The 13,053-nt window shown below is 37.6% G+C and overlaps 2 protein-coding genes across 2 annotated transcripts in view; one reads left to right on the top strand and one right to left on the bottom strand.

Annotated features, from left to right (window-relative positions):
- Positions 1-9: 9 nt before the first annotated feature.
- Positions 10-9,161, bottom strand: ppwd1 (peptidylprolyl isomerase domain and WD repeat containing 1). Its single transcript, XM_048174732.1, has 11 exons — positions 8,951-9,161; positions 8,597-8,699; positions 7,857-7,960; positions 7,579-7,699; positions 6,595-7,042; positions 6,308-6,498; positions 3,959-4,148; positions 2,551-2,732; positions 2,387-2,468; positions 2,118-2,300; positions 10-219 (listed from the first exon to the last, which is right to left on the bottom strand). The coding sequence occupies exons 1-11, from the start codon at positions 9,069-9,071 to the stop codon at positions 76-78; spliced, it is 1,869 nt and encodes a 622-aa protein (XP_048030689.1). The 5' UTR covers positions 9,072-9,161; the 3' UTR covers positions 10-75.
- A 2,948-nt stretch (positions 9,162-12,109) lies between these two features.
- Positions 12,110-13,053, top strand: part of adamts6 (ADAM metallopeptidase with thrombospondin type 1 motif, 6) — a 105,209-nt gene continuing 104,265 nt past the window's right edge. Inside the window, exon 1 of the mRNA XM_048174709.1 lies at positions 12,110-12,831. The gene's annotated coding sequence lies outside the window, so the exon portion shown is untranslated. The remainder of the gene's footprint in view (positions 12,832-13,053) is intronic.

The raw sequence follows: 13,053 nt of genomic DNA, 5'->3' as shown, positions 1-13,053 counted from the left end.
GAAAATGAGTATTATTAAAAAAAAAAAGGTACTTTATTTTACAAAAATCAGAAGAGTACAGCTGAGACTGTACATCTATTTGACAGTGATGTTTATGATGCTGATGTCTTCATATGGCTTGTCGGTTTTGGGGTTGACTTTTAAGTTGGAGATCCGCTGGACCACCTCCATACCTTTAGTGGTCCTCCCAAAGACTGTGTGCTTATTATCCAGCCAGGGCTAATTGGAGAGAGAATGAGAAAACAAGTAATTGGATTAACTCAACTATTAGCCAAACTGCCCATCTCAAAATGAATGACTTGAGATGATTTTCCAAAAGTCATTGTAACTGGCATTCAAGAAGTGACAGCAGTGTGACGTTTATTTTATGACTACATTGACTGAATTGAATAATTGGGGCTGGGTACATTTATTTATTTATTTATTTATTTTTAAATATCTTAAAGGGTTAGTTACCCAAAAATGAAATTAAGTCACTAAGTACTCACCCTCATGTCGTTCGAGTGACAAGAAAACAAAAACTAATGACTTTATTCAACAATTTCTTCTTCTAATACGCCATTTATTACAAACACTTCCAGGTTATATGTCAGAACACCGACTCATTATTGGCCAAAGCTGTTCATGGGAGCAGCACGATGCATGTGTGTGACTGACGCAGGAGCTGGGCAATAATGAGTCGGCGTTCTGACGTAGAACCTGGAAGCGCTGGATGTAAACAACATATGAGAATGACACAGAAGAGAAGATATTGTTGAATAAAGTCGTTATTTTCGTTTCGTTTTTGCACACAAAAAGTATTCTTGTCTCTTCATAAAATTAAAGTTGAACCACTGTAGTCACGTCGACTGTTTTAACAATGTCTTTAGTACCTTTCTGGACCTTGAAAGTGGTGGTTAAATTGCTGTCTCTGAACGAGGCTTATACCTCTCGGATTTCATCATAAATATCTTAATTTGTGTTCTGAAGATGAACGAAGGTCTTACGGGTTTGGAATGAAATGAGGGCGAGTAATAAATGACAGAATTTTCATTTTTGGGTGAACTAACCTTTTAATATTCATTTGAACAACTTCATTATTGATTTCCTGTCTCAACTGCTGAAACTATAGCTCAATGGCAAAAGAAGTCATACTAAATGCAATATGCAGCCTGATCAGTGTAGTCTTATTCATCCACAAACAAATCTTTTATAAACCTTTTTTTAGAGAATCAAAAACAGTGCAACCAGTGTAGTCGAATTGATCGAGTCTTATGAACCAGTCCTTTTACTGAATCATTTAAAAAGATTCATCAACTTTGGTGTTGCCATCTAAATCATTATGATGGATCCTTCATTAAAAACTTGCATAATTTATCAGAGTTGTTAGTGAATTAACATCAAATTATCATTACTTGAAGGAATATTTTAATAAAATACATAAAACAAAATTGTGTACAAGTACGGCAGTACATTATAGCTGAAGTGCTCAGGAGTTTAATTCTATAATGAGTTATAATAGATTTTTTTTTTTGTTATTGAGGACTGTATCTGTTTTTGTATCTGACATTGTAACTGAAATACACCCATAATCAAAATCAGAATTTAATCGAGAACATGTAAATCAGAATAAAATTTGGAAATGTGTGTAATAATACAGAGTCCTATTAAAACAACAACAAAAAACCCTAAAATTTCCACTTTCTCTTAGACATGTACCGTTGAAAAGTCTGGGGTCAGTTTTTTTTATTTATTTTTTTTAAAGAAATTATTGCTTTTATTAACCAATGATGCATTAAATTGATCAAGTGACTTTAAAGACAATTATAATGATTTCTGATGGATCATGTGACACTGAAGACTAGAGTAATGATGCTGAAAATTCAGCTTTGATGACAGGAATAAATTACATTCAAAATGTATTCAAATAGAAAACGGTTATTTTAAATTTAGGGCTGGGCGATATATCGCATGCGATTGTCACGTGCATTTCGTCAGTAAAGCCGGTTTTGCCGATATTGCGTGGCTTTTCAGTGATCTACGGTTCTGTCTATTAAATGCCGCTCCATTTGAAAGCAGGTGATGGCGATTTAGCGGTAATCAGGTAAATCTGGAAAAAACTAATATGATGGTCTTACAGTTGGGACAACAGTGATGAAAAATTGCGATCCATTGGTTCCTGGGCCAGCGTTGGCCATGCTGAGGGTGTACGGTCTGTCATGCCTCAGTGTGGCATGGAACTCGTCCTCAAACTCTCCACCCCAGATGCTTTCTCCACCCATACCCGTGCCCGTCGGATCTCCCGTCTGGATCATGAAGCCCTAAACACAAGAAGCCACCTCTTCAACTCTCATCAAAACATTCAAATCCTTAGGCACACATCTAAACACTCTACAGGTGCTCATACCTTGATGACGCGATGGAATATGTGGCCGTTGTAATAACCGTTCCTGCTATGGACGCAGAAGTTCTCCACTGTTTTGGGGCACCTGAGAAGCAAAAAAAAAAAAGATAAACATACTGCTGTCTCAGACTAAACTGCAGTAAAATGACAAAAAAAAAAAAACATACTCCACAGGAAAGAGTTTGATGTGGATGTCGCCCATTGTGGTGTGAATGATGGCACTGTCTGACACTCTTTTTGGCCCTTCTGCCTGTGTGGCTGCCATCACTTCCTCTTTAGATGGCTTCTCATTAAAGATATCACGGTCAGAATCAGCACTCTTGGTGTCCTCCGGCTCTCTCTTTGTAAACTGTTCAAAACCAAAAATACAGTATTAAGAGTCTCGAGTATCAGATTCTTCTGGACACCAATCGAAAGTAACATAAGGATTTTTCACACTGCACTTAACCTGTAGTTATCGTTGTTCTAAACCCCATAAGTGATGAGAATACTTTTTGTGGACAAAAATAATGACTTTATTCAACAAATTCGACTCTCCCCTGTCATTCTCCTACGCCGTTTACATTCAGCACTTCCAAGTTCTACGTCAGAACGCTGGCTCATTATTGGCCAGCTCCTGCGTCAGCATCACAGGCATGCGTCGTGCTGCTCACATGAACAGCGGCGGCTAATACTGAGCCGGCGTTCAGACGTGGAACCTGGAAGCGCTGAGCATAAAAAGAGTAGGAGAATAGCAGGGGAGAGACAAACTTCTTGAATAAAATCGCTATTTTTGTTTTCTTTTGTTTTTGTGCACAAAGTATGCTTGTCACTACATAACATTAAGGTTGTACCACTGTGGTCACATTGACTATTTTAACAATGTCTTTAGTACCTTTCTGGACCTTGAATGAAGGTAATTAAGTTGCTTTCTATGGGGGGATAAAAAAAAAAAAAAATGATTTGATTTCAACAAAAATATCTTAATTTGTGTTCCAAATTTGTGTTGGTTTGGAACGACATGAGGGTGAGTACTTAATGGCAGAAATTTTATTTTTGGGTGAACTAATCCTTCAACCCCAGGTAAACTATGAGCAGTGTGAAACGTGAAGCAAAGGTGCATTCACGCCACATGTCGGAATTACCATAATTATAAGATTCCGACTTGTCCTTGAAGCAGAACTCGTAATTACAACTTTTAAAATTAATTTTCTGAGAGCTCCGACTTGTACCACATGATCACTGCAGATTGATTTTGGAGTTGATAATATTGCCATAGAAACGCATAATTCCAAGTCCGAGGATGTGAACAGCTCAAAAAAAGAACGCCACGCGTTGTAATCTCGTAATTATGGTAATAACATGCCGTGAACGCTGCACAAGCCCTATAGTAACGTGATACAGTAATGTGAAAAGCATTACTATAGTATAGTACTATAGTACTATACTATAGTATAGTATAGTATTGTGAAAAGCCCTATAGTAACATATACAGAAATCACTGTAGTAGCCTGAAAATAAATCACTGTAGTAATATATACAGAAATCAAAGCTTCAGGATAGCATTGGAAATGCACTGAGTTTATGGAATCACACCATGTAGAAGCGGTTCTTCTTGAAGGAGGTGCAGAAGATGGTGGGGTCTGGATCAGAGCTCTGCAGCGCTGGGTTGTCGGAGGCCTTCATCTCAATGGTAGGTGCTGCCTGCATGGCCTTGGCTACTCCCTGAAACAGACTCAACTGCACCACACGAATGTTCTCCAGTTTGCCCAGGATCCGCACACACCTTGACAAAGAAAACAGTTCACATAAACAGTAAAACACTTTCGGAATGGCTCATGTATTGATTTAATGCAGACAAATGCTGTCATCTTAGCTTAGCTTCTTAATAATCAGTTTGTTCAAATATTTAAGAAACTATTTAAAAAAAATTCCACACTACTAAAGCTTTTCTTTTGAAGAACTTTCAAATTAATTATTTTAAATGAAGCTTTTCCTCATTATGATATCAGGACAGTTGTACCACCTTGACAGATTTGACTTTAACCTCATTTAGAATGTCCAAATCCAATTTTTGTGCATATCCAATTGGAATCTAATCATATTTAGCAAGTGTGAAATCCTATTCAAATCACATTTCTGGAAATCAGTTTCAGATTGCTCTGATTGGATTTCGCATGGTTTATATGACTTTCTCACACCACGTAGAAGTTAAATGTCTGACATTTTTACAGGAAACATGCTGAAAGCTGCAGAAACAAGTTGTTTCAAAGTGCCAGATGAGCAGAATGACAAAATAACGGAGACATGTTTTGAAACCAGCGGAGACACCAGCGCGGAATAAAGCTGCACATACCAGCCTCCTACATTTCTGCTGCTGCCTCAGAAGACACAGTAGTCCATCGCAGCGGCTACACATTGTCATGTTGAAAATAAGACAACAACTGTATTGCAAACCCGTCCACGTTGCTGTTGTTGTTTTTGACGTATATCTACCAAGGCAGCATAGTTGTCATAGAAACCAATGCAGATATTCCGGAAAACAAAAGAGCGCCACGGGACACACAAATCGGATCCAAACAGTTGCGATACACAATATGGACATCATTAATTTAGCAGATTCCAATCAGATACACAAATAATCAGATTTGGACTGACAGTTTAAACGTAAGCCTTTATGCCTCCCCAAAAAAAAAAAATTATAAAAATGAATTATTTAAAGGGTCATGAAACCCTTTTTTTGAGATGTAAACAGATATGTATAGGCTGCACATCATTGAAAACACTATAGGTACTCATTAATGTTATTCATAAGTGAAATATAGTTATTTTTGCATTTTTCAGAACGATTTCTGTCTTCCGGTTAGAAAAGCTGAGTCGGAGTAACGTCACAAAATCTGACGTCATTGTGTACTTTCGGCCCAAGTATGGGCATGGTCGAACATGCTGACGTAGACCGTTTCGAGCGATTCTCGACATATATTCATGACATAAAGCTCATTTAATCCAATCACTGCGCTGTAGTATGCATAAGATTATAATTGTGGTATTATGCATGAGGAAGTATGACTTCTCTCGCCTCAGTCTGTTGTCATTCAGAGACATATCTTTGGTGTTCGTTTCCTCAGTGCTACAACACAGTGTGTTTTCCTGAGACGCGACCAGAGCAGAGGTTTGTGTGCATGTGGATTGTTTTGCTGTGATCTACAGCACAAAAGGAAAATATGTTTGCATGAGATCGCATTACAGGGGAGAATTCAAATGTCCCAAAAGTGCGGCTCATTCACCTCTGCCTGCTCTAGCTGCGTTCAAACGAGCTGTAGACTGTTTCCTTCAGCACAGCAAGCACACGTGTGTTGTTTGTATTTTGCTCGCGATGCGGTCAGAGCTGGAGTTTGAATACGAACACATGAAAAATACGACTGTTATAATGATATACACGCGCATATGGTCGGTTTCAGCGCAGAGCTCCGCATTGTTTAACAACACTAGCCACGTGGCACATAGCTCATACAGAATAAAGTATCCGTGTTTAAAGTTTTTATTTCACACATTCTCCTGCACCAAACATTAACCAGCATGGTGTAGTTATGCACACATATTTCATCAAGTCTTCTTCAAATGAATTATATGTGCGAACTGGACACTGATACAGTGGTGTAGCCTATCTGAACGCGACGACACGATTATTCTAAAAGACTGATTTTGAGACTGCAGTGCTCGTAAACGTAATCAAAGTAGCCTATTATTATCCCTATTTAATATTCTTTCACATTTCTCCCTTGTGCTTGTGAGTTTGTTGTCATATTCTCCGTGCTCATATATTAATATTCATTATTCTGTATAATGAGTTTGTTCTATGTCTGTGCTTCAAAAAAAGAAAAAAAAGACAAATATGCTCATCTTATAAGAAATGCATTTCATTGTGTGCTGTGTATTCTCTACCTGTTAGTCTCCACATTTATGACTTTAATGCCCAGCATGGTGCCATAAAGCACAAAGTGTCCGGTCTCATCGAAGATGACATTGGTCAGTCGGATGCCGTCCACCTTCTCCAGCTCTCGCTCCACCGCCATTCTGCGGCCAAACTCCATATCGGGCAACTGCTGCCTCATCTGCTGGAGCTCCGTGAACATCTGCCATTGCACAGAGATGACAAAACAAGTTCTTCCAATGTGCATTTGTTAAACCTGTGAATATATAATTATTATAATTATAAAACACTAACTTACGGTTAATGATTCGTCAAACACCCTCATCAGCTTCCCAGTGAGGAAACGGAAAATCCTCACTTTGCGGTCAACGGCGATGGTGGCCATTTTCTTTCCATCTTGGGAGAACACCAGGCTGGTGGGATACGTTCTGCTTTTGGCAAACTCGTACAAGTCTGTGTCTGTCTTGAACTCCCAATCCACTTGCCGTGGAAATTTGAATTCGCTCGGGAGCCCCGTCCAGTATTCCAACATTCCCGCTTTATCAGCTGACACTATGACGCGATATTTCGGATTCAGGCGGATCTGAGACAGTGGCGCAGTGTGCATCTTTTCAAATGTGTGCAGGGGTTGATTACTTCCACGTCCGTCGTATACAAAAATCTTCCCTGTGGATTTCTCAGAGCAGGCTACTGTGGAGATGGCATCGCCTGGATTATAGATCCATTCGCACTGGCCTGGATGGAAGCTGAAAAAAATAAATAACTTTCTTAAGCTTCTGCTGGCCTTTGGTCAAATTAAACTGGAAATTCTTTTTTTTTTTTTTTTTTTTTTTACTTTATCAGATTAGTACGAAACTTGGTGACTTTTGTAGAACTTGCTATATAAATACACAAAAAATTGTGGACAATTCATTTGTGAGCTTTGGAAATTAATGAGAAATACAAAAAAAAATACAGATCAATTTTTTGCGAAAATCTACAAATCAGTAACGATAAAGTATGTGTGTGTGTATCTATAAATGTGCGTATGTATGCATGTATGTATGTATACACACAAATGATTTACTCCCACCAGAAGACACCAATCTGCCTTTGATACATTGGATTTTTAAGACCTTTGCTATATTTTTTAAAAACAACATTAATTGAAAATAAAATATGAAATATTTATGCATTTTTTACATGAAATTCACTCAGAATACAACACAAGCACCATATAAATAAAGGTAGACTAAATGAAGAATAACAGATGGTACGCACACACAGAGAAGCAAGATTTTACCCGAGTTTGAGCATGTTTATCATGTCAAAGTTGACGACATCAAAAACTTTCATCGCCTGATCATCACCCACAGAGCAGAAAAGCGCACCCTCCGCACTCACAGAAATACACTCGATCACACCTACACACCAGAGACAAATGCAGCCAGATTAATTACGCATAATAGTTTATTTTATTTTATTATAATATTAAACTCACTACCACAATGCTATACTAAAGGCACTGAAAGTGGTTTCTAGGGTGTTGCTCACCCGGTCAGTGTAGTAACAGAAACCTACCCAAATGGCTGCGGAAGTGCTTGACAAACTCGATGCCCTCATCCTCCTTCTTCTTCCAGAATTTCACATGCCCATCTTGACTTGCTGTTATGATAAAATCTGTTCTGGTGTGGTAGAAAATCATAATCAGTACATCTCGAGTCAAATAAATGCACTTACATATAAGTTCCAGGGCTCAGCAATAAGGAAGGAAGTCCGCTTGACCAGGGCCAGTGAGAGACGGTTTCTGTTGCTTGCCCTATTGGGTCAGCACTATATCATACAATTTATTTATTTTTTTTATTTATTGTGTCAATGCATTTTTTTACAGCTTGTAATCTTAAACATATGGTACATAAAAGTTGTAAATTCTGCTTGTTGGATTATTATTATTATTTTTTTTTTTTTTTTACTTGTCAATTAGGTAAATTATCTAGCTGGCTTTTTTGAGTTTTGGAGTTTCTTGTATAATTTAAATAACAGTGGAATTACAAGCTATAAAAATGTGTGCGTTAAAATAAAAAAGACATACATTTTAATATAACATTTAATTTTAAATAAACCTTAAATCATTTACAATTTACAAAATATATATATTTTTTAATTTATTTATTTTTTGTGGTGGGACTAGTGATAATGCGGGCAATGCAAGTAGAAATCTTAACTACTGGCCTGACCAGGCTTTCAGAGAAAAATTCTTGCTAATATATTATTGATTTACTAGTCAAATATTCTGAGGTGGCAAGTTGGAGAAAACTTACTTGGAGCAAACAATGTGTGTTATAACATCTCTATGCATGTAACTTCTTTCATACATGGAGGCAGAGGGTAAATTGTCCAGGTACAATCTTTCAAACTCAAGAACTGCAGCAGAAGACATTTGGTTCATTAATAAAACATCTCAGTGTGAACAAAACTGTAAAATGAAATCATTTAGCTGCTATGAAAATACAAGACAACTGTCTAGCACAGTTTGTTGCTCAAAACTTTATTAACTGTCAATCTAGACATAATACAGGCGACTTTAGTGCCCAAAATGCTGTCTAGAACTGTGTACTGTAAGCAGCTCACTCGGTTTAGGGACAGTAATAGAAGTCAATTTAACGTCAGCCTACCTTTTTTCTTTTTTGTTTGTGTTGCCTCATTGGGCAGAGGCCCGACCCATTCCCCTTCATCTTCATCTTCGTCTAGTTTGCGTTTATTTTCAGAACCATCACGGCTCACGTCGGACGCCATTTTCGAATTCAAGTTTATGTTTCTTCCTCGATGGTGGTTTTAACGTAACAAACGTCTCTCCTATCACACACTGCCATCTACAGGATGGGAGAATCACAAGTCCAGACAAGACCGCGCACAGGGTAACTGTACACGAAGAACATTATTCAACTAGGGAAGCTTATGTGTAGCAATATTCAATTTGAAATGTAATATGCAATGCATTTCTGTATTTAAATTTACATTTTCCATACCATATGTGCAACGTTTGGAGCAAAATGATCATTCAAATTCAAATTCAATAATTCACATTTGCTATTTCCTACAGTAATATAAAATTTAAAGGGATAGTTCACCCATAAATGAAAATTTGATGTTTATCTGCTTACCCCCAGCGCATCCAAGATGTAGGTGACTTTGTTTCTTCAGTAGAACACAAATGATGATTTTTAACTCCAACCGTTGCCGTCTGTCAGTCGTATAATGCATGGCAATGGTAACAAAATCTATGAGAGCAAAAAAAACAAAACAAGCACAGACAAATGCAAATTAAACCCTGCGCCTCGTGACGACACATTGATGTCCTAAGACACGAAACGATCGGTTTGTGCGAGAAACCGAACAGTATTTATATAATTTTTTACTTCTAAGAGGGAGTCTCATCGAAAAATAACCGTTAGATTGGAACGTAAGAAAGAAATTACAGTATTTTACACTTCACAATGAATATCAGTCAATTTTATTACGGTTACTTTTCTTAAATATGACATCCTTGATGACCTATGCAGCCTACAAATGCAACCTCCAGAGGATGCAGCCTCTAAAAATGAGATGCAGCTCCTGTCAACAAAGGAGTGTGTTTTTGGTTGTGAGGGAAAGATTACCTTTTTCAGCTTCCCATAGAACCGGCTTTAAGGTTTGTTTTTCCGGGGCAGCAACGGAGTTGCACACGTATGTTTGTTCCCGGAATTTCGGTGATGAATGCTTTGTAAACAAGTCCCAGTTCGGCGCTGGATTTGCAGATCACGGGTGGTGAGTAAAGCTGCATCAGATGCCTGTGTTTTGTTGGCAATCGGTGCGCAAGTGCATATATTGTAAACACCACGAACGTTTTCATTCCCTTTTAATTTATAATGATGTTGCAGCTTGCAGACGATCTCTATGCAAAAGCAGTGCATGCTTGTGACTCTTTAGCTCCGCTCACATGGCACGCCTCCAGGAGCTCGGCTTTTTTCGGAAAGACTCGGTACAGCGTATGTATCTTTTATAATTATAAAACTAAAGACATTTCGGAGATACTGTATAAAGGATGCAATACTACTCAAGATTAACATGAGATTGGCAGAAACTGTGTGTGATACCCCCCCTTTAAAACCATATTTTGGTTGATATTATTTCCCTCTTTAGATCAGACTTCTCAGCATGTCACCTGTACCAGTGAGCCTGAAGTCCTCCCTATTGCAGAGGGACCAGGGGCCTCATTTATTAAACTTTCCATAGATTTCATCCTAAAAGTGTACGTACGCACAAAAGCTAGATTCTGCACAAAAGTTTTCAGATTTATAAAACCATGCGTACACCAGAACCTGGACAAAAATCCCTTTATAAATCCCAGTCAGCAGAAGATTGTGCGTATGTGCATCTCCACCCTGTCTCCTCCCCAAAATCACCATATATGGAGCTTACAACGCCTAGTTTTACTATGCATAACCTCATCTGCATATCATTGCATATTCCCATTCATGTGATACCATGGTTAAATAAAAGAGGCAATTGGTTAAGTCATTGTGTCACTGCATCTGCCTTTAGAAACTCCGGTTGCTATGGAAACAGTGTTCTTAGACGTGCTTATGGCTGCATATGGCTTTGACTGGTCTGGTATTTTTTTTTTTTTTGTCATGATTTGAGCATTTATTAACATAATTTATTAAACAGTTGGCAGGTTTCATTAGTTATTTCAAATATGAATTTTAATCTTAAACTGGGTGAACGGCTTTGGAGAATTTAATGTTTCCCCATTCAAAGAGATGGAAGCTGTACTTGCATGACTGAAATAGCTGCCTGTTATAGAGGCATTTCAAAGATGGCCGCCGAGTGAAATTACTTGCCAAAAAAGGGACTTTGGCTGTATTTGTCGAAAATAATGAAAAAACAGCGAAACTGTGAACCCTCACATGGAAGGTTGTTGAGGGTTATGAATCTGGAAATATTATTATTTATTATATAATAATATAATAAATATATATAGCATATTATTTATTATTGGGATTTTTACAAAGCCACTTAATTTTTTTTTAGAGTAGCCTCGCACTGCTGACCATCAGTTCTTAAATTCTATCCAACACACACACACACACACACACACACACACACACACACACACACACACACACACACACCTAATATTTTTACTTCAGACTATTTAATCCTGAAGTGGAGGTAAGCTTCCCCATCTCACCTTAAGTATTGATTGGCCTATGGAGTGGAAAGAGCACTTTACACAGATCAAAATCATTAAATGATGCAGAATCAACGAACCTTTCCCTTATTGCATTGCATATACCTTATTCCTTTATTATTTGATATAATAGTTTTGTATCAACCCAGTAAATCAGTGCACTGTCACACAGCCACCACGTGGCGGCGCTGCAAACTAAGCAACAATTCTCTATCAGCGTACAAACATCTAAATGCACATGAAATACCAGTCGTTTTCTTCCAAACACTCGACTATATATTTTTATATTATTATTTTTGTAGTATATTATTTTATTATTATATATATATTTTTATAGATAATGATAGCCTATTAATATGCATTTATTTATTTCTGATGTTGATATATTGTCTCTGTGTGCCACTGTTATATTAGGCTATGTCTGGAAAAAGAAGACACCTGCACTTAAGTTGATCATGATTTTGCTTTTATTATCATTCACTGCGAATAAAACATCACCATATAGCTACACGTATAGGCTATATATATATATATATATATATATATATATATTTTTTTTTTTTTTTTTTTTTTTTTTTTTTTTGGGATGTGAAATGTGGTTAATTGTCATTTACTGTGAATGTCTTAAGAATTTTTTCTTTTTAAAATGACATATGACTCGGAATATGACTTAAAAATTGTTATATTCCTCCGACGTGTTCTTGATAGGTTTGAATGTTAAGCACAAAAAAGTTTGTTATTAATCATTCATTGAAAGTTCGTGTTGTTACCGGCTTCTTGTGTGCACTTTTCACCTGATGATCCGAATGAGCGCGCACCGGGCAGGCACATCTGCAATGACGTCATGTCGAACCTCCCCGTCTCTCTCGTGCTGCCAGTGTTTGAGTTTGAGTGCTGGCTCAGATCCGGCTTCAGTATTAAAGGCTGCAAGTCTCTCATCAGCTCTGCTGTCCTGCATGCGCACCGGTCCAATGTGCATTACTGTTATTATTCATCTCTGGTGAATCAAAGATCACGAGACCAAACAATAAGCCATCACACACGCTGGAAACAGTTAAACATGAGCTGAGTTACACAAACTTATTCAACAACTTTTTCATATTTTGAAGATGGAGTTTTTTCCCCAGCCTTTTTCATTGCATTGCTGATGCAGTGAGTCCATGAAGAGCTTTTTTTGTTCCTGTACAAGGACACAACTACATTTGTTGGCATGAGAGGTAGAGAATGGCTTGAATCGAAACGAGAGATTTGCTGAAGAATGCACTGAAGTGGATTCAAATGAAGATGTCTGCATGTGTTCTACAAAAAAAAAAGATGAAGACGGTAACTATCATTTCTTACGGTCTTTGAGACAGGAAGGATAGTATGGTCATTCCCAGTGGAGTTTGCATAGAAAATATCAATGCATGATAATGTGACGGAGTCTGTTTGTAATAGTAACGCTTTGTGACTGCTTTATCTCAAACGACAACATTAATGAAAGATACTTCATCAAACAATTAAATAAATAAATAAAGAGTCCCTTGGTTAACATTTGTAGTCGTC

Source organism: Megalobrama amblycephala, linkage group LG2 (assembly GCF_018812025.1).
Source record: "Megalobrama amblycephala isolate DHTTF-2021 linkage group LG2, ASM1881202v1, whole genome shotgun sequence".
NCBI lineage: Eukaryota > Metazoa > Chordata > Actinopteri > Cypriniformes > Xenocyprididae > Megalobrama > Megalobrama amblycephala.
This window is presented reverse-complemented; position numbering and strand designations above follow the sequence as displayed.

Coding starts and splice junctions, on each gene's coding strand:
- ppwd1 (XM_048174732.1), bottom strand. CDS start 9,071: ATGGCGTCCGACGTGAGCCGTGATGGTTCTGAAAATAAACGCAAACTA. Junction 4,149..6,307: donor ATAAATGTGGAGACTAACAG/GTAGAGAATACA, acceptor TTCTTTGTCAAG/GTGTGTGCGGATCCTGGGCA. Junction 220..2,117: donor TCATCACTGTTGTCCCAACT/GTAAGACCATCA, acceptor CTCTCCAATTAG/CCCTGGCTGGATAATAAGCA.